This window comes from Culex pipiens, chromosome 3, assembly GCF_016801865.2.
Source record: "Culex pipiens pallens isolate TS chromosome 3, TS_CPP_V2, whole genome shotgun sequence".
Classification (NCBI taxonomy): Eukaryota; Metazoa; Arthropoda; class Insecta; order Diptera; family Culicidae; genus Culex; species Culex pipiens.
In genome coordinates, this window is record NC_068939.1 from 163,596,853 (window position 1) to 163,621,897 (window position 25,045).

General features: G+C 41.1%; 3 protein-coding genes across 4 annotated transcripts; 2 read left to right on the plus strand and 1 right to left on the minus strand.

Moving 5' to 3' along the window:
• Window positions 1–4,646: 4,646 nt before the first annotated feature.
• Window positions 4,647–14,927, minus strand: LOC120429899 (elongation factor-like GTPase 1). Its single transcript, XM_039594993.2, has 2 exons — window positions 13,421–14,927; window positions 4,647–6,198 (listed from the first exon to the last, which is right to left on the minus strand). The coding sequence occupies exons 1-2, from the start codon at window positions 14,855–14,857 to the stop codon at window positions 4,690–4,692; spliced, it is 2,946 nt and encodes a 981-aa protein (XP_039450927.1). The 5' UTR covers window positions 14,858–14,927; the 3' UTR covers window positions 4,647–4,689.
• Window positions 14,928–18,054: 3,127 nt separating this feature from the next.
• On the plus strand, window positions 18,055–19,126 carry LOC120429901 (regucalcin-like). The gene is made up of 2 exons (XM_039594995.1): window positions 18,055–18,236; window positions 18,296–19,126. The coding sequence occupies exons 1-2, from the start codon at window positions 18,065–18,067 to the stop codon at window positions 19,096–19,098; spliced, it is 975 nt and encodes a 324-aa protein (XP_039450929.1). The 5' UTR covers window positions 18,055–18,064; the 3' UTR covers window positions 19,099–19,126.
• Window positions 19,127–19,312: 186 nt separating this feature from the next.
• LOC120429900 (regucalcin-like) lies at window positions 19,313–22,811 on the plus strand. Of its 2 annotated transcripts, none has more exons than XM_039594994.2 (4): window positions 19,313–19,547; window positions 21,745–21,907; window positions 21,972–22,539; window positions 22,599–22,811. In XM_039594994.2, the coding sequence occupies exons 1-4, from the start codon at window positions 19,497–19,499 to the stop codon at window positions 22,795–22,797; spliced, it is 981 nt and encodes a 326-aa protein (XP_039450928.1). In that variant the 5' UTR covers window positions 19,313–19,496; the 3' UTR covers window positions 22,798–22,811. The 2 variants fall into 2 exon arrangements, with proteins under 2 accessions (XP_039450928.1, XP_052566491.1); XM_052710531.1 differs by lacking the exon at window positions 19,313–19,547 and adding an exon at window positions 19,660–19,678.
• Window positions 22,812–25,045: the final 2,234 nt, after the last annotated feature.

Consider the following 25,045-nt stretch of genomic DNA (forward strand, 5'->3'; position numbering starts at 1 on the left):
TATTACATTGTTGTAAGTTTGGACACACTCGTACAAAATACTCGTTCGACTGTCGTTTTAGAAACCTTTTAGATTTATTTAAAACAAAAGATTTGAATTTATACGTTGAAGTTTTTGATTTTTTAAAAGAAATTAAAGCTGATATTTAGATGTTTCTGATAAGATTAGTTGACAAATGGCTATGACTAAACCGACGAATGATTCAGGGATCTGAGTATTAGCGACATCGTCGTGCTTGCGTCAAGCGGCAAAAAAACCACAGGGCATTATAGTCACAGCAACTGAGCCCTCCAATTGAGCTGACAGCTGTTGGCTCGCACAGATAGGAAGAAGAAGAAGAAGAAGAGAATTTCCCTTACTCTCTTAAAAAATGGAGCATACAAAATTCCCGTCTTCTGCATACCGTATCTCTGTCCCCAGTTTGAAGATTGTTTTCTACTTCCAAATATAAAAAGAAACCGATAATTTGTTTAACACTTGTACGCTCGGGTTGTATTTTTCATGTAGTTTTTTATCTTAAAAATCTTGTAACTTTTGATAGAATCGACCAAATTGGACGCTTCCGGTTGGAAAAGATCCGGATTTCCTTCTAGTTTCCACTGACGAAAGGACGAAACATATGGTCCAGGATTACCGGAGATATTCCGGATTGCGCTGGGGTAGGTTTTTTCGGGGATTTGAGCTTTTTGGACAAAAAGCTATTTTTTGACATGGAACAATGCCTAACTTTATCATTTCCTTATAAAACATGCCTTATAACATAGTTCAGTGCAATTACTTGATATGGCCAAGGCCTCCGGGGACCCTGGGACCGGTTCCAAGTGGCCATCGGATGACCCAATGTTGGTACATTGCACCAATCGTCAAATATGTCAAGCAGCATGTCAAAACACTTGGAAATGGTTTTATAAATTCAATAAAAATGTCAGAAACTCAGTAGCTGGTCATCTGGCCACTTTGGCCAGTTCCGGTGAATCCGGAATTCCGGTCCCAGTCGAGGATTTTGTCCAAATGTTCAAATATGTCAAGCAACATGTCAAAACACTTGGAAATGGTTTTATAAATTCAATGAAAATGTCAGAAACTCAGTAGCTGGTCTTCTGGCCACTTTGGCCAGTTCCGGTGAATCCGGAATTCCGGTCCCAGTCGAGGATTTTGTCCAAATGTTCAAATATGTCAAGCAACATGTCAAAACACTTGGAATTGGTTTTATAAATTCAATAAAAATGTCAGAAACTCAGTAGCTGGTCTTCTGGCCACTTTGGCCAGTTCCGGTGAATCCGGAATTCCGGTCCCAGTCGAGGATTTTGTCCAAATGTTCAAATATGTCAAGCAACATGTCAAAACACTTGGAAATGGTTTTATAAATTCAATGAAAATGTCAGAAACTCTGTAGCTGGTCATCTGGTAATTTTGGCCAGTTCCGGTGAATCCGGAATTCCGGTCCCAGTCGAGCATTTTTGTCCAAATGTTCAAATATGTCAATCGGCATGTCAAAACACTTGGAATTGGTTTTATAAATTCAATAAAAATGTCAGAAACTCAGAAGTTGGTCTTCTGGCCATTTTGTCCAGTTCCGGTGAATCAGGAATTCCGGTCCCAGTCGAAGATTTTTGCCAAATGTTCAAATATGTCAATCGGCATGTCAAAACACTTGGCAATTTTGGCCAGTTCCGGTGAATCCGGATGTTCAAATATGTCAATCGGCATGTCAAAACACTTGGAAATGTATTATAAAATTCAATAAAAATGTCAGAGGCTCAGTAGCTGGTCTTCTGGCCACTTTGGCCAGATCCGGTGAATCCGGAATTCCGGTCCCAGTCGAGGATTTTGTCCAAATGTTCAAATATGTCAAGCAACATGTCAAAACACTTGGAATTGGTTTTATAAATTCAATAAAAATGTCAGAAACTCAGAAGTTGGTCTTCTGGCCATTTTGTCCAGTTCCGGTGAATCAGGAATTCCGGTCCCAGTCGAAGATTTTTGCCAAATGTTCAAATATGTCAATCGGCATGTCAAAACACTTGGAAATGGTTTTATAAATTCAATAAAAGTGTCAGAAACTCAGTAGATGTTCAACTAACCACTCTGACCATTTCTGGTGAATCCTAAATTCCGGTCCCAGTCGAGAATGTTTCCCAAATATTCGAATATGTCAAGCAGCATGTCAAAACACTTGGAAATTCAATGAAAATGTCAGAAGTTGGTCAACTAGCCACTTTGGCCAGAGCCGGGGAATTCGGAATTCCGGTCCGAGCCGAGCATTTTATTCCAAATGTTCAAATATGTCAATCGGCATGTCACAACGCTTGGAAATGGTTTTATAAATTCAATAAAAATGTCAGAAACTCAGTATATGGTCACCTGGCCAAAATTTTCCGTCCCAAAATAAAACAATCCACTTCAACAACCCACAGGTCTTTTATGGTTTCTATTGCAAGTTTCTGCTCGAACATCGAGTTCAAAGGCTTGAATGTAGAGAGCCCCCAATTTTTTGTTTACTCCAATGAACCTCCCACCATAGGATTTGAACTGATGACCTTAGTATTGCGAGTCCATCCGCCGACCAGCGTCTTCTTTGAGCAAATGTATTGTTTTTCCTTAAACGGGAGAGACGACTCTTACACCTGGACTAACATAACGGTCTAACTACAGCTAAAGCCGGGACCTCCGTTTTACTTCTTCATCCGATGGAACGCTGGAGCTGATAGGAATCGAAACCATGATCATCTGCTTACAAAGCGAACAGCGTAACCATTTAGCCAAGCCTGCTCTTGGTGAGTCCAGGTGAATCCGAATACCCGGTCCCATCCGTAGCTATTTCGAAAATGTCAAGTAGCATTTCAAAACATTTGTGAATGGATTTATAAGTTTATTGAAAATGTCAGGAACTCTGTATCTGGTCATCCGACCAAATTATCTAAATCCAGTGAACCTGAAATTTCGGTCCAAGTCGCGGATAAAAAAAATGTATAAATTGAATAGCAAGCCAGAATATCAAAAGGAGAATTCACATTTCATTGTTCTAAGCTGATTTAACACAAAATTACCTTTTATTTAACTTGAAGGAAAAGTATTTTTTTGTCACAGTTTATTCCGACAGTTTTTAAAAACGTTCAAAACAAAAACTTTAAAAAATATTAGCAACAACTTACAAGTGTTCTTAAATGCCGCTCAACATATTTGAATATTTAGGATAATACAAGCCTATGACCGTCATTCCGGAATCACTGAAACAGGGCAAAGTGGCCAGATGACCAACTACTGAGTTTTTGACATTTTTATTGAATTTATAAAACTATTTACAAGTGTTTTGACATGCCGCTTGAAATATATAAATATTTAGGAAAAAACCATGGACTGGGACCGTAATTCCGGATTCACCGGAACTGGCCAGATGACCAGTAACTGACTTTCTTGCATTTTCATTGAATTTATAAATCCATGTCCAAGCGTTTTGACATGTCGTTTGACATATTTGAACATTTAGGAAAAAATCCTCGGCTTGGACAGGAATTCCGAATTCACCGGATCTGGCCAAAGTGGCGAGTTGACCAACTTCTGACACTTCAAATGAATTTATAAAACCAATTCCAAGTGTTTTGACATGCCGATTGACATATTTGAACATTTGGCAAAAATGCTCGACTGGGACCGGAATTCCGGATTCACCGGAACTGGCCAAAATTACCAGATGACCAGCTACTGAGTTTCTGACATTTTCATTGAATTTATAAAACCATTTCCAAGTGTTTTGACATGTTGCTTGACATATTTGAACATTTGGACAAAATCCTCGACTGGGACCGGAATTCCGGATTCACCGGAACTGGCCAAAGTGGCCAGATGACCAGCTACTGAGTTTCTGACATTTTCATTGAATTTATAAAACCATTTCCAAGTGTTTTGACATGTTGCTTGACATATTTGAACATTTGGAAAAAATTCTCGCCTGGGACCGGAATTCCGGATTCACCGGAACTGGACAAAGTGGCCAGATGACCAGCTACTGAATTTCTGACATTTTCATTGAATTTATAAAACCATTACCAAGTGTTTTGACATGCCGATTGACATATTTGAACATTTGGCAAAAATGCTCGACTGGGACCGGAATTCCGGATTCACCGGAACTGGCCAAAATGGCCAGATGACCAGCTACAGAGTTTCTGACATTTTCATTGAATTTATAAAACCATTTCCAAGTGTTTTGACATGCCGCTTGACATATTTGACGATTGGTGCAATGTACCAACATTGGGTCATCCGATGGCCACTTGGAACCGGTCCCAGGGTCCCCGGAGGCCTTGGCCATATCAAGTAATTGCACTGAACTATGTTATAAGGCATGTTTTATAAGGAAATGATAAAGTTAGGCATTGTTCCATGTCAAAAAATAGCTTTTTGTCCAAAAAACCCAAATCCCCGAAAAAACCTACCCCAGCGCAATCCGGAATATCTCCGGTAATCCTGGACCATATGTTTCGTCCTTTCGTCAGTGGAAACTAGAAGGAAATCCGGATCTTTTGCAACCGGAAGCGTCCAATTTGGTCGATTCTATCAAAAGTTACAAGATTTTTAAGATAAAAAACTACCTGAAAAATACAACCCGAGCGTACAAGTGTTAACAGAATTAATTACATCCGATTTATTTGCTAAATTAACCCTCGTCAAACAACCACCGCCACTCTACTTATTCCTCGACAGCGTCCGCTGCTTTTCCGCGTGCTCAACCGTCTTGCGCTCCACGGCCAATCCCTTCCGCTCCCGTATCGAGTCCATGTACACCTTGGCCACGTTCGTAAAGTCCGCCTTCTCGCCGTACTGTTCGTACTCCTCCTCCGTCGTGGGCACCCAGTGCGGATCAATGTCCACAATCTCCCAGTGACTAAACACGAGCTGGGGCATCGCCAGGCCCGATGTTTGCTTGCGAATTTCCGTGCTAAAGTTGAACGACTCGATGACCGGGATGACTGCGCTCACGTCAAACTGCCCGCTGCCCTCGATGAGATCCGCCGAGAGGATGCGGCCATGGCGACGGCCGAGGACCGCGTACAGTTTGCCGAGAACGTCCGAGTTGACGGTGATGTTGCAGCTGTACATGGGGTGGACCAGGCGCTGGGGTTGGTTCTGGAAGGCGCGCTTGCAACCTTCCTTAACGGCGGACATGATCTGACCGGAGAGCGGGCCGTGGGATACGACGGTGGTTGTGGTTTGGTCTTCTTCTTGGATCGTCGGGAGGGCGGTCCATTCGAGCACGACGAAGCAAACTCCCTGCATCGGTTCGTCGCAGAGCGGACCGGCCAAACTGGCCAGCTGGAAGCCGTTCACGAAGGATGACTCGTAATTGCTGCGGAAGTCGTTGGAGGTTCGTTCCGATTTCTTCAGGTTCCAAATGGGAGAATGCTGATAATCGGAGTGGTTCAGCAGAATGTTCGTTCCGCACTTTTTCGGTCCAAAACTCCAAATCTTGTCAACCGTTGATTCGTTGAACTCTTCAAGCTCAGCTTCGCTGAACAACTTGCTCAGCTTGCCCTTCAACTCCACCAGCGAATCCTGCAGAACCTGCGACACCTCACTAGAATCCTGCGCGGCAGCATGCGCCTTCAAGATCGGTTCACTACCCTCAAGCAGCTCAATCACCTCTTGTGGCAACGGAATCGCCACCAGCTTGACACAACTCTGCCTGCTCGGCACGTGAATCGTAACGGTTTTCTCCCTCTCCCTCTCCTTCGCCAACTCTTCCTCCGGGTTCTCCTCGGACGTCCCGACAAACTTCACAATCGTCTCCTTAAACGGCACAATCGGCTTGGACACATTCAACTCAACCTTCGCGTACGATTCCACCAAGTCCTTAATACACCGCTCCAGATGAACCTCTCCAAGCGTCAACAGCACGTGTTCGCCACTCTCCTGAATCCTTACCTGAACGCAAGCATCCGCCTGGTTCAGCAGCTTCAACCCGCGCACCAACCGTGGCATGTTCTGGATGTCCCGAGGTTCAACAGCGACTCGCAGGATCGGAGTCGCGATCTGGGGCAGGTCTACGAAGGGTGGACAGTACGGCGTGCTGGACAGGGTGGCCGTTTTGAGCACGTGGTTCTGGAGGCCGGCGATGCCGACGATGTTGCCTGCAGGGACGGAATCGACCGGTTCCAGCTGGCGGCCCATCAGAACGAAGAGGTGGTCGATTTCGACCTGTTTGGGGGAAATTAGAGATGAAAATTTAAGTTTTTAACGCTAAAATTAAAAAAAAAGTCTGACTCAATTTGGAGGACAGAATAATGTTCGAAAATGTTCAAAAAGATCATGGAAAAAACTGTGTGTTTTGAACCAACTAGTTTTTCACAAAATGTCCAAACATAATGGTGAAAAAAATAAAAAAATTCTCCTAAATTTGAAATATTTTTACAGAGAAATATGAAATATTTAGGAAATTTTAAATGTGCAGTTTAAAAAAAAATAAACATTAAACAAACAAGCATAAAAGATAACAATGCTTGAAAAGTAAGGAAAATGTTTTCATAAAATGCTTCTCTGCATGTGTAGATCAATCGGACCGCGCATTGAATAAAAATCCGGAGGTTGTCGGTTCGAATCTTGTGACGGACGCATTATGTTTTACTAAAGCCACAACTGTGGACACCTCAAGCCCAACATAAAAAAATAATCAAAAATCCGTAAATTTTAACATTCTTGGGTTTGTTTTCAACAAGGTCCTGAGTGACAGTTGTAAACAAAGCCGAATAAATAAAATTTGAATTTTAGCTATTCAAAATATACAAAAAAAAAATCAATAAATTTCTGTGATTCAAAATTCCAGATAAATTAAACAGTATCTTTTATTCAGTGTAGTATTCAGTTAATTCCGAATTTAAAAGTAACAAAATTGAAAATAATCAAAATTCAAGAATTCAAAAAAATAAGAGTTGGAAAACTTAAAGTTTGCAGATTCAAAAACTGAAAATGAAACAAGAATAAAAAATATAGTTAAATCAAAATTTAAAAAAAAAATCGAAATTCTCCCAAAATTTGAGATTTGAAAATTAAAATAAGGAAACATTGAAAATATGTACTAATACATGCAAATTTAAAAAAACTAAACTAACGTTGAAAAAAAAAAGTTCAAAATCATAAAAAGTCGTACCAAACCTCAAAAATGTGAAGATCAGAAATATAAACGTTTAAAAAACTTCAATTTTAAAAAATTGTTTACATTTTTTAAGTTCAAAAAAATTAATAATTTTATAATTTTAAAATTGTTTAACAATTAACAAAAACAAATTTAAAAAAAATAAATCAAGAAATTATTTGGAAATTGGGTGATGAAGCTTCATAATTATAAAAATAATACAACTATCACGTCTTTTTCTTTTTTCTTAGAGCTTTTCTTTATCTGACATTTTACGATTAATAATTAAATTTTATAAATTCAAAAATTTAAGTGCAAAAACAAAAACAAAGAAAAAATTCTCAAAGTTAATAATTTTAAAATAACAAAAAAAAACACTTTAAAAATTAAGAATTAAAAAATTCTATAAGATAAAATTTCAGAAAAGTCTAATGAAAGCAATTAAGAAAATTTATTAAATCATTTTTATCGAATTTGAAAGTAACAAAATTAAAAATAATCAAAATTTCCAAATTTCAAAAATAAGGATTTGCAAAAAACATGAATGAAAAATATAGATAACCACAGTTAAAAAACGCAAAAATTTAGAAAATCTAAGTTCTCCCAAAATTTGAGATTTGAGAATTGAAATAAAGAAACATTGAAAATAAGTATTAATACATTAAAAAAAAAACTATAATTAAAGCATCAAAAATATCAAATTGAAAAAACAAAACTCAAAATAAGAAAAAGTGAAACTAAAACTCAAAAATGTTATGTTCAGAAATTCAAACAAATTTGAAAAAATGTTTAAATGTTTAAAGTTCAAATTTTTTTGAATTTAACGATTTTAAAATCGTAAAAAAAGGAAAAATCCAATTAAAAAAGAAAAAAAAATCAAAACATTAAATGGTTTTTTTTAAATTTATGATTGTAAAAATATTTCTTTTTTTTCTTGAATAAGTGAAATTTATAAATTTATGAATTTAAAAACTAAAAACAAAACTAAAACAATAGAAAAACTTAAATTTTAAAACCATGACATAAAAAAATAAAAAAAACCCAAAATTTAAAAATCTAAAACAAAATCAAAAATGTATAATAACAAAAAAGAATAAAAATAAGAATAAATGAACTCAAATTTCAAAATCTTAAATTCTAGAATTAATTTTTTTTCTTAAAGCTCAAATTTTGTTTTTTGAAACTTAAAAATTTAAATAAGTTCAAAAAATATCATAAAACTTAAAAATGTAAAGCATAGAAATTAAAAATTTTAAAAATTTAAAACTTTTAAAGTTGTTTCAATTCAATTCAATTCTGTTTATTTCTTTAGTTATCGTTTAACAATAGTTTTTATAGGTGCAGTACAGAGTTTTGGGGGATCCTTACAGCTGTAACTAATACATTTATCTCAATGGATGGAAATAAAGTTTGTTGAAAAACGAAACGGAAAACAGGAAAACACTCGCAAAAAACCTGTTGCTATTGCTGGGATAGTAGGGGGATAGGAAGAGGAAAGGTATCTTAAAAACTATATCACAGTCTCACGGCACCAAACTCGATATCAGAGCGTTCTCCGACATCGTGCAGCTAGTCCAAAATCGTTGTAGCAGCTTGCTGGTCCAGGTGTCCAGCGATTCCGTGTTAGCCGCCTCCTCGAGCTCGTCCGTCGGGAAGTTAAACGGCAAGTCCAGCATCATTTTAAGAATCTTGTTTTGACGCGTCTGCAGCTTTTTGCGGCGAGTTGAAGCACAGCTGTGCCAGGCTGGGAATCCGTACGTTAGCGTCGGACGGAAGACGAGTTTGTAGAGCAGCAGTTTGTTGGCTTTGCTCAGCCTTGACCTTCGGCTCACCAGCGGGTAGAGCATCCTCGTTAATTTGTCGCACTTCTGCAACACGGCGTCAATGAGCTTGTCGTACTTCAGTTTTGGGTCGAGCGCAAGACCGAGGTACTTGACCTCGTTCGACCAGGGGACTTCGTGGCCCAGTGCCAGCACACGTGACTGGGGGAGGAACCTTTCAGCGCGCCGACGGGTGAAAAAGATCGCCTGCGTCTTCGCTGGATTAATTTTGATTCGCCACTTCCGCTGGTAGCTCTCGAGCGAGTCCTGGGCCGCCTGCAGCTTCTCGATGATCACATCTGCACTTTTGTCAGCAGCGACGAATCCAGTGTCGTCGGCGAAGAGGTAGTATTCGACCCCATTCACCATGACGAGGTCCGAGGTGAAGATGTTGTACAGCGCCGGGCTCAGGACAGCGCCTTGCGGGACGCCGAACGGGATTTCCTGACGGCGTGAGAGCGCACCATCGACGGCAACTTGAAAGCTGCGCTGCTTCAGGAAGGAGTTGAGCAGCTTCAGGATGTATGGCGGGAATCCGGCTAGCTTCATCTTGTGCAGGATCGCGTCCTGCCACACCGAATCGTACGCTTTCTCCACGTCCAGAAGAACCATGCCAGCTGAGTCGCCCCGGGCGAGCGAGTTTTTGACGTTGCGCGTCAGTCTAGCGAGCTGGTGGTTTGTGGAGTGGCCCCGTTTGAAGCCGAACTGCTGCGGAGGAACGACATTTCGTTGTTCGACGAGGCTTTCGATCCGGGTAAGCACCACGCGCTCGAGGATCTTACTCATCACGGGAAGCAGGCTGATCGGACGGTAGTTGGTGGGATTCGTGATGTCCTTGCCTGGCTTTGGGATTGCCGTGACGATGGCGTGCTTCCAGCTGGACGGAAAGTACGATGTCCTCAGACACGCGTTCACGATCAACGTCAGCATCACCAGTCCTTTGCGGGGGAGTCGCTTGAGCAGGGTGTTTCGGATTTTGTCCTCGCCAGGAGCCTTCTTCGCCTTCAGCGACTTGATGATCCGTGCTATCTCCTTTGGGCGGATGACTGGCACTGACTCGACCGGGAAGGTACTGTCGGCGATCAGCTGCACGCTCTCCTCAACAGCGCTGCACGTAGCCGGGTCACCGGGAGAAGGATTGCGATGCGCACGAGCAAAATTGTCAGCCAGCAGGTTCGCCTTCTCATCCGGGGATGCCTTCAGCGTGTCGCCTGCCTGGAGAGGCGGACTGTACTTCACCTGGTTTCGGAGCGCTTTGCTGATCTTCCAGACATCCTTGGCACCGTTCTCTAGGTTGCGGATGTTGTTGGAAAAATGCTGGTTTCTGGCGATCGAACACTCGAAGCGAATTCGGTTATTCAGGGACTCGACTATCGCGCCAAGAAGAGGATCGCGTGTGCGATACCACTGGCGACGTCGCGTATTCCTCAAAGTGACCAGCTGGCGCGCTATTTCCGGAAACTTGGAGTCTTCGTAGGTTCGTACCGGTACGGTAGGAACGGCAGCGGCTTCGGCTTCTAAAAGCGTGCATGTGAAAAATTCGACGCAGCGATCGATAGCTTCGGGACTGGCCAGGTTGGTAGTTATAGGAGAGGTCAAGTCGATCTTTTCGTTTACAATCCGCTGGAAGGTTTGCCAGTTCGCTCGGTTGTAGCATTTTGTTGTAGGCCGCGCGTGTCGGAACGGCACCGATACATCCACATCGAAGCGTACTGGTAGGTGGTCGGAGGACAGATCGTTAACCACGGTCAACGACGACATGTTCACCAGGTTGTTGGAGAGAACAATGTCTAGCGTCGACGGCCGACGGCCACCCGGGGGTTGGTATGTGAACGCCGGTGGAGCATGGATGAAGAAGTCCGACGAGGCTGCTCGAGAAACCAGGATGCTTCCGGCTCGGTTCGCCTTCAGACAGTTCCACTGCCGATGACGAGCGTTGAAGTCCCCTGCAACGAAAAACGGCTCTGTTCTACGTACCAGCGTGTTGATATCCCTCCGGAATGCGCTCCAGGACGTCCCTCGGTGTATTCCAGGAAAGTATGCTGCGACGATGTGGACAGACTGCGACGAAAGACGAATTTCCAGACCGACGGTTTCAATCGCTCTTGTGTTGAGGTCCAACACCGTGTAGTCGATGCCTTTCCGCAAGGCGATGAGGACACCACCACCACGTTCTTCCTCAGAGTTCCTCCGGTCAGCCCGAAAGATGTGGTAGTCGGGATGGTAGAACGAGTTTTTGTTTTTCAGCCATGTTTCGGAGACGGTGGCGACGTCGATTTGGTGCCGCGAGAGGAAATCGAAAAATTCGATTTTTTTCAGCAGAACTGATCTGCTGTTCCAATTAACAATTTTAAGATGGCTCAAGTTATCCATTGTAGAGGTACTTGGCCATCAGCTCAGCTAGGGCGTCGAATTGTTGCTGCTTGGTGCGGCATCCGACGAGACGCGTAAACATTTCTCTGGCGAGGCACAGGAACTCCGAGGCAGTAAACAACCCGTCTCCACCGAGGTCAGTGCAGGGAACTGTGGTTTCGCTCCTAGACGCAACTTGCGCGTAGGTTTTAAGTCCAGGGGGGGTTGACTGGGGACGGATAGGGGGTCCTTCGTTGCGGTTCGGTGGTGCGCTTTTTTGGGGCACTTGACGAGAAGGTTTCTTCTTCCGTTTTTCGAGTTCCTCAAGGTATGCTATCCTTGTTGGGCACCCTCGAAAATTGGCACAGTGGCTTCCGCCACAGTTCACACACTTCAGTTGCGACTTACTGTTGTTGGTGTTGTTTAACTCCGCCTTCCTCGGAAGTCCACAGACGTCCGTCAGGTGTTTACCGCCGCACTTCACGCATTTGGGTGGCAGATTGCAATTGGATGACCCGTGGCCAAATTTCTGGCACCGGTGGCACTGCGCAACATCGTTGGGGTGCTTGGAGAAATGTCGCCAAGAGACCACGACGTTGAAAATCGCCTTCGTTTTCCTCAGATCTTGGATTTTCACCGAACCGCGCTTGAAATACACCAGGTCGTCCGCCCCCGACTTGGATGTCGACAGTACCTTGACGTCCAGCGGCTCCAAGCTTAGCGCCTCTAACTCCTCCTTTAGGTCCGCGATGTTCACTGCCGGCAGCCCAGAAAGCACAAACTTCGATAAAACATTTTCAGAAGTATCGTGTGTGTAAAACTGAACACCACTACTTTTCAGCAGTGCTACCGTGGTTGTAAACAATTCCTTGGATTTGGTGAGGAATTGAACCGTAGCTTTGGTGAACTTCAGCATGTAGTCGTCACCTTGAGGAACGCCGTTAATGTTGAGCAGCTTAACCACATCAGCCACTGATTTTCCCACGATGAAGATCGGCGGAATCCTTACACGGGGTTCTTTCTTTTGTTGTTCCACTCCATCACCGACGTCGTCGTCGTCAAGCGCATCGAAACGATTCTCCGACAGGAACGGGGAGGTATTCTTCGTTTTGCTCCTGGTCTGGTAGCCGCTGCTGCTGCCGCCGCTGCCTGGCGTGATCCTGTCCAGCGAACGTGCACGCCGGCCACTCTCGAACATGGTTTGCCTCTGAAGGCGGGCCTTGTTTGCTGCATTTGCTACACGCTGTGAGGTTAGGTTGGTGTTTTTCGCGGAACCACCTTTGAGCCGCACGTTCGGCTTCAAACCGTGCTTCCACCACTTCTCCTGGTTCGCCAGGGCTTCCGATAACACCGACGGTTTCGGAACGCGACCGTAGACGCGAAATGCAATGAAAAATCGAGAAAAATCACGGAGCACTCAGAGGCTTGTACACAGCAATCCAACTAGAGATGCCCCAATCCTTTTAAAGTTGTTTAATTTTTTTTAAACATTAAACAAAAAAAAACATTTTTAAACTTCTTTGATTGTACAAATTGTATTGCGCTTGGAACAATAAGCTTCAATGCTTAAAACAGAAAATCTAGAGTTTTTAAAGGTCCTATACACTATTGTCTTTCATATGTTTATAGGACCTATTAAAAAAAAACTCTAGAATTTAAGCTTAATATTAAGACCCAATTCTAAAACTTAAACAATCATGGTCGAATTAAAATTTTATTAAAATTAAAGTTAAACAAAAAATTACACTGTGTTACCAAAAAGTTTAAAAAAAATCTAAAACTTTTTAATTTATAATTTAAAAAAATAAAATAATTAATTTTAAAAAATCTAGTTTTTTTATGTTTACCGATTTCGGTAAAGTTTACCGAATTTTCAACAACTGAACAGTTCGGTAAACTGAAAATTACCGAATTCTGTAAAAACTTACCGAAATTCGGTACCGTTTTTAAACTACCGAATTTGATAAAAAAAAAAGTAGGTCTGTGGAAATCTAAAATTAAACAAAATTAATAAAATTCTAGAACCATTTTTTTTTTTGAAATAAAAGTAAAAAACTTAAATATTCTTAACGCTTCAAAAAAAAGGACGCATTTAAAAATAAAAATAAAAACTCACCTGCGCAATGTGCGGCGATTCCTCCAGTTTGAACCCCTCGTCCAGCGCCAAACTCTTCGGATCGTGCTTCGGCCCAATCACGTACACTTTATCTCCGCGCCGCAACGTCCCACTGTACACGCGCGCAAACGCCAGGAACGCTTCATCCGCTTGTTCACTATCTCCATCCGCCGAATCCAGCAGCGCCATCCGCGAGAAGCACTCGACCACCGAACCCGGGAAGGCACTCCGATCGGCCGGGAACATTTTCGAGATGAACACGATGAGGTTGGGGGCGGCGGAGTCGCACTTCAGAATGTCCTGCTTGAGGGCTTGGGTTTGGGCGGGGAAGGTTCGGAAGTCTTCCATGCGGGAGCAGAGAAGTTTTTCCGCTTTTGATTCCGGGATTTGGCGGGGGTTTGGGACGATTTGGAGGATGAGGGCGAGCAGGGAGGATTCGATGGGGAGCCACTGGGAGAGCAGGTTCCGGATGGGGATTCGGATGTCCGCGTGCTTGAGGTCACGTGCCGTTTGTGGGATTCCGAGCTTTTCGGAAATTGATTTGAGCTTGTCGGGGTCTCGGTTGTCTACGAGGTCGTAAATGTTCCACAGATTGTCCAGAACCAGCTGGACGAACAGTGGCTTTCGACCCTTCTCGTAGGCGCCCTTTTCGATGGTCTTCTTTTTAGGACTGTAGAAGTAATCGCCCCACATGCCCTGTTCGAGCTGATCCGGCGGAACGCCCAGCTTGTCCTGGTACATTTTGGCGAAGGTCTTCAGCGTAAATCCCCAACCGTCCAGCGCGGATCCAAACACAACATTTCCATTTGCCGGAGTGTAATAAATCCTCGAATCATCCGTGTCTTCAAGCGCCGATATCTGATCCTTCGTACTAATGACTTCCTTGGCCAGCACATCCGACGCGAATATGTTCCCCACCACGGCATTGACCTGCTCCAGAACCTGCGTCAAATGACGATAAGCCTCCGCCGCATCCATCCGCTTCTCCAGCACCAACCGGTCCAACTTGTTCAGCAACAGCACCGTCTCCAGCTTCTCCTGGTACGCCTGCCTCAAACATATCCTCGTCTGCGGACAAACGCCCTCAACAACATCAACCACAATAATCGCCCCGTCGCAAAGCCGAATCGCCGTCGAAACCTCACTCGAAAAGTCCACGTGCCCCGGCGAATCAATCAAATTCACCAAACACCCCCCATACTGCAACGCGATGCTGCTGCTCTTCATCGTAATCTGCCGCTCCTGCTCGTCCGGCCGGCTGTCCAGATAGCGCAGCTTGCCGGCCAACCGTTGCGAAATGATCCCATTGCTCGCAATCAACGAATCCGCCAGCGTCGTCTTGCCGTGGTCCACGTGCGCCAGGATGCAAATGTTCCGGATGTGGTCCGGTTGCCGTTGCAGCTCCACCAGCTGGGACAGTTCGACGCGGCGAGACATGGTCACTTTTTCACCTCACGCGTTAATTTGCGGTGCCACCGATGCACCAAAATACGCGAATCAACACGTGCGACTGTTTTTGTTTACGTCGGGAGGTGGCTGGTGGCGTGTTCCTCCTCTTTCGGCTCGGTTTTTGAGGGTGGTGGGAACGGAATGGAAACGAAACTTCACGAAAAGGCCTTTTTTGTCATGCTCTGTCAAGGAGTCCATCAATCGAGATGGTTTCCAGATTTTTTTTTTTTTTTTTTTTGTTGAAAAGGTCCAATAAACCATTTTTTTTTTCAATTTCAATTTGTGTTTTTATTAGAATTCAGCAGTTCTGTTCCAGGATGTTACATTTGCAATTCAGAGATTTGGAGAACCTTTCAACGGAGATCAATTCATAAGCCTTTGCAGGGAGGGTACATATTTCTACGTTTAGATTTTGCTAGCTGAGTGCTCTTTTAGTGAAAATAAATTTTGAGAAAAAAAACCCTAGATCTATGAGGTCCAACAAACCAAATTTATTTATTACCCTTGACTCAAGGCGGTTTCAAAAACACCTTGTTTCGAAACACGAATCGTTCTCTTTTGTTCTTGAATCTCTTGAATATTTGAAATTTCTTAATTTGCTTGAGTTTCTTGTATTTATATTTTTTATATTCTTGGTTTGGACCTGAATTTTGAGAAATTGGGTACTAAAGCCCTATATGACAATTTTTATGTACAACGGTAAAAAACACGATTAAAATCCATTTCTGATCACTTTTTTTTCATTTTAATGCAAAAAAAAAATTGACAAGACAACATTTTTTCGATGGACTATGGTCCCCTTGGAACGAGCTGTCAAGTAGGAGCTTTTCTGTCAAAAAGGACCGCGAGGATAATTTTTCAAAATTGGTTTAAAAAACCATTTAAAACTCTTTGTGGTCGTACAAAGGGTCATTGTACTCAGAAAAATAAGCTTTATCGCTGTAAACAATAATATCAGCAATCTGAGCTTAATTTTAGACCCAATTCCCAGAGTTTTTTTAAGCTATTGATATTCAAGCAATTCGGTCTTAAAATCAAGCTTAAATTCGTTCCAAGGGGATCCATCGTCAAATGTTGCCGTTGCAAATATTTTTCAAAGTATTTAAAAAATTTAAGTACATTCTCGGTTATCCGGAGACCTAGGAAAAATTTCATTTCAGAAAGTCGAATCACGAAAAAAATATGTTTTTGTTGCTGTATTTTTTTTATTTTTGGGCTGAGCTACTCAAAAGTGACTTAGAATTTTTAAATCCAAGATGACAGCCAAAATTACGGAGATGAAGTATTGAAAAAATGCATTTGTAATTTAAAAAGCAATCAACTATTCAAATTTGACTAAGACGAACTTTTTTTTATGTTCTTGATTCGATGATCCGAAGGCATTTTAAGCAATTTGAGAAAGTCCACAGATTCCAGAATTTGAATAAAAGAGAATTTCTAGATTCTCTTTTATTAGATGTCTAGATTCTAGAAATTTTGGATACAGGTTAAACTCGATCATCCGAAGTTTCGATTATCCGAAGTTCGACTTTCTAAAGGTTGCTTAGGAGCTTCAGATGCTGGAATCGCGAATGAAAAACATTTATTTTTTCGTAATTATTATCGATCCTGCTTTTAACATCAAATTCAAGTTCTAAGACCATTCCTACCCCGTAATTTTGAAAATTAACATAAAATAAATAAAAAAAAACTAAACATATCTGTAGTTTTATCGTGTTGTTGAACAGTACCACCTTCAAAAACTTAAAAAACCTAATATTTCTAAGAAGATTTTAGAAATTCAGCAAATCATAGAAAACTAGAAATTCAAGCATTTCGAGAAATTTTAAAATATCAAGAAATCTAAAAGCCGACAGCAACACACCACTCGAAAATATTGTAATTTGTATATTTTGTCGGGAACCGTGGTGTAGGGGTAAGCGTGATTGCCTCTTACCTAGTCGGCCTGGGTTCGATCCCAGACGGTCCCGGTGGCATTTTTCGAGACGAGATTTGTCTGATCACGCCTTCCGTCGGAAGGGAAGTAAATGTTGTCACCGGACTAACCTAGAGGTTAGGTCGTTAGCTCAGTCCAGGTGTAGGAGTCGTCTCCCTGGGTCCTGCCTCGGTGGAATCGCTGGTAGGCAGTTGGACTAACAATCCAAAGGTCATCAGCTCGAATCCCGGGGTGGATGGAAGCTAAGGTGTAAAAAGAGGTTTGCAATTGCCTCGACAATCAAGCCTTCGAACACCTAGTTTCGAGTAGGAATCTCGCAATCGAGAACGCCAAGGCAATGCTGTAGAGCGAATATATTTTTTTTTGTATATATATTTTTTCCAAGTATTAAAAAAAAGTTAGGATGTTTGATATCATCACCTCGCTTTTCCTCATATTTATACAAATATCAAAAAACCAAGAAAATCGGAAATCGAAATAAAATTAATAAAAACGAGATACTCGTAAATAAACATACAACATAAATATCAAAAAAATAAAATTAAAATCAAAATAAAAAAAAAGTCAAGTACGCAGACTAACAATGCAAATAATAAAATAATAATAAGAATTCTAAAATTTAAAAAATCAGAAATTCAAAAATCCGAAAATAAAAAAAAACAACAAGAATGCAAATTGAATAATTTGAATTACAAAATTTATGGATTTGAAAAAAAATAAATTTTATTTTATACAGATTTAATACAGATTCTGGATTATCCGAATTCACGAATTTCACGAAATTTTTATTTTTCACAAAATTTGGGTCTGTGGCCATAAATATGACTCAAAAAATGCTCAAAAATATTTATGATGTCTTGATGTAATTGGGTCCGAAAATTAAGCCTAAATTGGTAATATTATTGTTTACAACGATAAAGCTTATTTGCTGTTAGAATATCCACTTTATTAGAACTCTGCTAGAATTTTAGATCGCCTTGGCTGGATAGCAGGATTATTGCATGACCAGCTTTGGCAGATTTTCGTGACTGTGTTATTGACCCACTTTAACCGGTATTGTAATTGTATGTTTCATAAAAAAAAAAACATGTGCAGCGAATCATGTTTAGTCAAATATTTATAAAATTTACATTGAGGTGATAACATTTGCTTCTTTGAATACAAATAATAATAACAAAAAATAACCGGACCAGATAACGAGAACTGCTGCTATATATTAAGCGATCAATACACATTCAAGCCCAGTTGCGATCATCACCATGCAAAGCACTGACTACACGGTAGAAGCACTGGCCAGCAGCCCCATCAGTCAGCTGGGCGAAGGTCCAATCTGGGACGAAGGGACGCAAAGTTTGTACTACGTGGACATCCACGAAGGAGCGATTCACCGGTATGATTATCAGCAGGGGAAAACGTTCAGCGCTACCATTGGTGCGGCTTTTGAGGGGTTTATTTGAAGAACTTTAGGATTTATTTGATTCCTTCAACAGATCATCTTCCACCACCAATTTCCTTCATCTTCCTGGTTGAAGAACGTCCCGATCAATTTATTCTGGGAACTGGAGATTCCCTTTCGCTGATCAACTGGGATGGTCGATCGGCAAAGGGCACGTTCGTGCAGAAAGTCGCCGCTTTAGGTCAACGCTCCGTGCGGTTCAACGACGGAAAAGTTGACCAGCGAGGTCGCCTGTACGCGGGAACAATGCTGCGCGAAGAACTTGGCGACGTGTTCCGGCAAGCCAAGGGTACGCTGTACCGGTTTGAGGGTCGGATCGGTGGATCGTTTTACGAGCAGAAGCATGGCATCGCCATTTCCAACGGAATCACGTGGGATGCGTCCGGGGGGAAGTTTTACTATGTTGATTCCAGCGCACTGGACGTGAAGGAGTTCAACGTGGACGGGGAGGGAAATTTGGCTGATGAGCGGGTGTTGATCGATTTTAGCGTTCAAGGTGGACGCAATCCTGGATACGTTGGGGACGGGATGACCAGCGATTTGGATGGGAATCTGTACGTGGCTTGCTGGTGTGGATCGCGCGTCTTGAAGATCGACGTGAAAGCTGCGAGAACTGTGAAGGAAATTTGGCTTCCGGTGCCGCAAATAACTTCGGTAGCGTTTGGAGGACCTCAGCTAGACGAACTGTTTGTAACGACTGCCGCGACGAACATGTACAGCAGTTCAAAGATCGAGGGACTTGATCATAAGCAGCCTCCGGGATCGGGTGCGCTATTCAGAGTGACTGGTTTGGGTGTTAAAGGTAGAGGATCACCCAAATTTGTACTGAAAGATTGATTCGAATAAAAAGTTACAACTCAATACCCATCTAGCTTAATCAGTCCATTCTCTTCCGTTCTACTAATTACACCACACGATCTGCAGACATCGCATGAACTCGCTGAACCTGTATGCATTGCCACCACCACAACACGGCCAAGGTCACAAGCTGATCTTTACCAGATCTACTGCTGCATCCATTGACTAGACGATCGATCGATCGGACGCATGCTGATCAGTCTAGCTGTAGCCGGCTACCAAGTCGCATCGACTAACAGCTTTGTTTTAAATTTGTGCTGTTCAAAACGGTGCAACGTTTTGCCAGTGTTGGTGCTATTAATCATCGTCGTATTCGGTGAGAGTCACGCGGTCTTCTCTTTGGAGCTGAAACAGTGGAAGTCACGAAAAAAACGACGATGCTGATATTAGTCGTATCGTGTCTGCTGACCGTGGCGGTGAATTTAAGTGTAGGTTGAGCTTGTCTCGTTTCGTTTTGTGTTATTTCAATTGCACTGTGTTTTCTATCTTTTGAAGATAAGGTTCACTTTGAACTGAGATAATTGTTTAACAACAGGTAGAAAAGTGCATCGTTATCGAGGTCAGTTTGAACATTAATGAGAAAATAACTGGCAAGTGTATGAGTGCATGCAGAGAGAGGAAAAGTAATTGAATAATTGGAACATTTTAAATAACCTACAAACGTTGTTGATGTAGATTGGGGAGACTTGATCCCCGGGGACACTTGATCCCAAGCCTGTATCTCGTCAGCATGTGGGTAAAACAATTAGCTTTGTTCTAGAAAGTTGTGCGAAATTGACTAAAACTCATTGTAGAAAACAAAGAAAAAAAAATGTTCAGATTGAGTTACACACATTTTTCTAAAAAGTGCTGCAAAAAACTTCCAAGAGATCTTTTTTCTTTGTTTTGATAAGTATAGAAAACACTCAAAAATTACTCAAAAAAATATTTTTTATACATGAATTGTTTGATAAACATATCAACTACAAAACCCTTACGCATTTGACGTTAAATTTATCGTCATACTATTTTTACAATCAATTGTTTAAAAAAGTGCGTTTAGGGAGACTTGATCCCTGCATTTTTACAGTCACTCGAATCAGCTTCAAGATTAAATAATTGGGCTGGGTTTTCGTACAAAGTTTCCTCTAGTATAGTTGTACAGAACTTTTTGCAGTTTGAACCATTTTTCAAAAGCTTTGTAAACAAAAATTACCAGCTTTTGTAAACATGCTCAATTTTGGTCTAAAAAAGAAAATTTTAAGTTTTTAAATATTTTGCATGCTAAACTAGTTATATTTTGAACACAAACGTACAGGTTTAATGTGAAATTGCTGTAACTTATAGAAAATTAAAAGTTTGGATGAATAAGAACCATTTTGCTTAAGATTTCTTCAAAATGTTGAAAGGGTGATCAAATTACCCCCAACATTTTGAAAATGCCGGTCTAAAATATTTTTTAAAAACGTTTGGCATGATTCGAAGAGTTCATCTGATGAAATACCCTTATCAGCCAAACATAGTTGAATGTTTAAGCTTTCAATTCATGCAAAAAGTTCATAGTTTTGTGGGAAATTGACAGAGTTATGTGAGATACAAAAAAAGGGGATCAAGTCTCCCCACTCTCCCCTACGCGACTGCCGGTTATGATGAGACTGCTCGCTCCAATCATTTTGATAAACTGATACAATTGTTTGTGCTAAAATTATTTGATAAGAATAAAAAATATTGGACTTGACCTGTGGATTGTTCCACAAATCAGTACAAAAAAATGTTTCAAAATACATAAATACTAAAATTCAAAAATATTTTTTTTTTTAATATTTGGATGGATTTTGTTTTCCAGCAAATCCAGCTTCATAGCTGGTAAAAATATTGAAGGAAAAAGCTGTTTAAAAGCCGCGGATCGGATTTTCGAAGAACCTTTAATTTAAAAAAAAACTGAATTACAAAATAAGTAAAAATAAATAAACACCTCAGTTGCTAAAGTACAGAATGAAAACCAAAGAATGATTTTTAATTATTATTCGATAATCGCAGTTTCAGATAATTGAGTCTGGACTGTATAATAAACTGCAGACCGCATAATTGGAGCCTAACATTTCAAAAGGGCACAAAACTTTTGTAAACAATAGTGTATCCCTTTCACTCAAATGACAGTTTGCATAAGGTGTGAGAGGGCTACACTCTTGTTTACAAAAGTTTTGTGCCCTAATGAAATGGAAAGCACGAATTCACCATTTTTACATTTTTTTTAAAGGGGTAGACAATTTCTAAAAAAATGTTAAAAGAGCTAGATTACTAAACTGTATTTTATAGTCGAGCAATAAGCTTACTTTACAATTAATCGTACACCCATAGGAAAGAAATTCTGCTGAAATGGTCCTCAAGGTTTGGCTGCATTGTATGATAGCTTCTCTATCAAACTACGCATGAATGACGCACAAAAAAAATTTCCGAGTGTAAACTTGATAGCGATTTGTAGTCCTCGCCAATATAACCTTGAATACAACTATATTCTACCTTGTACAAACACAATTTTTTAAATAAAAATATAATTTAAATTTAATATAAAAAGTAGCCTTGTTGACTAAGGTCTAATTATTTTGACAGAATCAATAAATGAGCGACATTTTTTCCCCCTAGATGGCTGATCTTAAGGTCGAACAGCTTCCTGGCCCTCTGGCCGTGCTCGGCGAGGGTCCCACGTGGGACGCGGACACCCAGAGCCTGTACTACGTTGACATTATGGGTTCCGCTATCCTGCGGTACGATCGTGCGGAGAACAAAACCTACCGTGCTACAATCGGTACTAAAATAAGCTTAAATTTTTCAAGTTTGGTTTTTAAAATTTTTAAATTGCGACCTTCCAGACGGCCTCTCGGACATCTCGATGATCATTCAAGTCCGCAACAAGTCGGACCAGTTCGTGCTCGGAACGCGAAACACCCTGTCGCTGGTCAGCTGGGACGGTCGCACGGAGAAGGCCACCTTTGTGAAAACCGCCGGCGATCTGGGCGAGTCGCAGAAGCACGTGCGCTTCAACGATGGCAAGGTCGACCCGCAGGGCCGTCTGTACGCCGGAACGATGCGGCTGGAGACGCTCGGCGATATCTTTGACCAGAAGGAGGGCAAGTTCTATCGCTTTGAGGGCAAGGTTGGGGGAGAGTTTTACGAGCAGAAGCGCGATATCAGCGTTTCGAACGGACTCACGTGGGACGAGCAGACGGGCAAGTTTTACTACATCGACTCGGCCGCTCTGGACGTGAAGGAGTTCGATGTGGACGAGGACGGCAACCTGCAGAATGAAACCGTACTGTACGACATCCGGGTTGACGGCAAGAACCCGGGATTCGTGTGCGACGGAATGACGAGCGACGCCGAGGGGAATCTGTACGTGGCCACGTGGGGAGGCTCGAAACTGCTGAAGATTAACCCGAAGTGAGTTTGCTTAGAAAAATCCTTAAAATCACGATCGAGCAAAAATCAACTCTTTTCAGAACGAAGCAGCTCGTTCAGGAGATTCCCATTCCGGCGAAACAGGTGACATCGGCCTCGTTTGGTGGGCCGCAACTGGACGAACTTTACGTGACCACGGCGCACACCAACAACCAGGACGCTCCGGCCGGAGCGCTGTTCAAAGTGACCGGACTGGGCGTTAAGGGCAAAGAAATGTACAAAATGGTGCTGAAGGATTGAATAACTTAAATATTTTTTTTCCAAAAAGCATACATTTTTGATATTGTTTACTGATACCTTTAATAAAGTTGTTTTTACACAAATTTGATTTATTATTTTCTTATGGTAAGATTAGTTTCCCCTTGGCGTACAATCACGCGTACAATATCTACAGAAGTATTTATTTGAAAAATAAAAATTCTATGAAATTTTATTTGACTGGTGAAAAACGAGGGGGCAAATTTTAAGAAAAATAATAATAGATTAACTTGAGCCAATTTAATACTCGCTTTGAATGATTTGTATAAACTTTACAAATGAAAAACGCTTTCATTGCATCTAGGTGGATAAATTTCAATAAAAATTTAATTTCCACCTCGGCAAACCTAACATTATTTCTGGAATTTCTTGATATTGTGCTTCTAGAAAATTTCATTTTTTTTTTGAATTTTTCTGAATTCATTATATTTTTAATTTTTTTGAGTGACTTAAATACCTCAATTATTGCTTGAATCCTTCATTGTAGAGTTTTTCTAAAGGTCCAATAAACCTAATTTTATTTTTTTTTGTTTCAATAAAACCCAGAAAGCCGAGTATAAAGTTTGCAATACGCTCAATTTTTTAGAATTTCATTTTTTTTATTGAGATTGAAATTTTAAAATTTCTTGAAATCAAAAAAACAAACATGATTTGTTTGAATGTGCGAATTCGACGGTAATATTTCAAAAGGCATCATGTACTGAAAGTACTCCTAATGAGCTACCTCTCCACCAAAAATGAGCAAAAGTTACTTCAGTAAAGTCTGTTTAATCATGATTTTAAATAAAGTAACATAAACAAAATCAAAAGACTACATGAACCTCGTGACGAAAAAAAAAGCATCATGAAAAAAGCGCCATGTACATTCGGCGAAGAAAAACGAATCATAACAAAGCGTCCCCCTCAATGACAGCAGGGTGATATAGACGTTGGTGATTTCAAAAGAAGTTATGTTTGTTTTTCTCAAATAAAATTACGGAAATAATGTTCTATTGAATTTGGATGATCAATAGGGTGCGCCAAGAAAGCAAAAAGTTGAGCTAGGTCGGATAGGCGGGCAGAAAATCAAAGCTGTATATCTACAGATGCTCTCCTAAAAATTTCAGCCAATTTGGTTAAGAATTCGAGGTGCCCACTCAATTTAAAGTTTGTATTGGATTTTGGACCCGTTAGTATGGGGAAAACACCATTTTTTACATTTTATTGGCCTGAAAATTCAAAATTGAACCAAATAACTTTCTGGGCGAGCTGTTTATAGATTTTTATATGGGGAACAACTTTGTAGAACATCGCGAAACGATCTGAGCACATCTGGCTTAGTTATAAGTGGTTTAAGCTAAGTTGTTTTTCCAGGGTCCAACTCAGGTTTTAACTATAGCCTTTTTATCTGTATGGTAACTGTGATCAGAAAAAAATCGTCTGACAGGTGAAGGACTTTTGTTGACAACATTTTCATTGCGAATTTCAATGGAAGAAGAGTTGAGGTGAGAATTAAGTATTTTTCAAAGCTTTTTCGTAAACCTTGACCAGTTTTATATCTTTATAGGTCCTTCCGGTGTTACGATCGAAAAAGTTTTTAGCTGTCCAGCATGTGAACACCGAATGTGGTCGTGATGGTAACTTCATCGTTCAGAGGCGGAATCTGCACGCTGACCAAAAAGATGGACCAACAGACCGAGGTCCAAGAGGCCGTGTTGTACATGCGGTTTAACAGCAAGAAGTTTTGTGAAATCAAGTTTTGTTATTAAATCCAAAGTTTAAAATAAATATTTTTTTTGAAGAAATATTTTCTAGAGGAAGGACTTGCTTCAAGCAAATGAAAAGCTTTATTTGAACGGAAAATTTCCTAGGTTCAAAATGCTCAATTCTGGCAACAACCAATCGCCAGAAAATTGTGAATCGTACGGATGTTTTATTTTAGAAAGCCTTTTGATCACAACCGCTAACATATGAGAATTGTACACCTGGAAATTCTTTGACTTTGCTAAGGACTAAGGAGATGACCGTAAACCTGCCATTTCAATCTCGGTGTTTGCGAGAAAGTTGAGTGCAAGAGAAAAGTTTTTTTTTTTGAGTAAGCCATCAGAAGACGGAGGAAATCTCTCTGGATCTGAGGATCCATATCCCGCTAAGAAACGCTTTTCTCGGGCTAAGGCTCAGAACGAAAAAGAGACCCTCCTCGGAACGACCGTTACAGCGGACCACATGACCGATCAAGTGAGACATCGAA

Coding starts and splice junctions, on each gene's coding strand:
- LOC120429899 (XM_039594993.2), bottom strand. CDS start 14,857: ATGTCTCGCCGCGTCGAACTGTCCCAGCTGGTGGAGCTGCAACGGCAA. Junction 6,199..13,420: donor AATCGCCGCACATTGCGCAG/GTGAGTTTTTAT, acceptor TCCCCCAAACAG/GTCGAAATCGACCACCTCTT.
- LOC120429901 (XM_039594995.1), top strand. CDS start 18,065: ATGCAAAGCACTGACTACACGGTAGAAGCACTGGCCAGCAGCCCCATC. Junction 18,237..18,295: donor AACGTTCAGCGCTACCATTG/GTGCGGCTTTTG, acceptor TTCCTTCAACAG/ATCATCTTCCACCACCAATT.
- LOC120429900 (XM_039594994.2), top strand. CDS start 19,497: ATGCTGATATTAGTCGTATCGTGTCTGCTGACCGTGGCGGTGAATTTA. Junction 21,908..21,971: donor AACCTACCGTGCTACAATCG/GTACTAAAATAA, acceptor GCGACCTTCCAG/ACGGCCTCTCGGACATCTCG. Junction 22,540..22,598: donor CTGCTGAAGATTAACCCGAA/GTGAGTTTGCTT, acceptor AACTCTTTTCAG/AACGAAGCAGCTCGTTCAGG.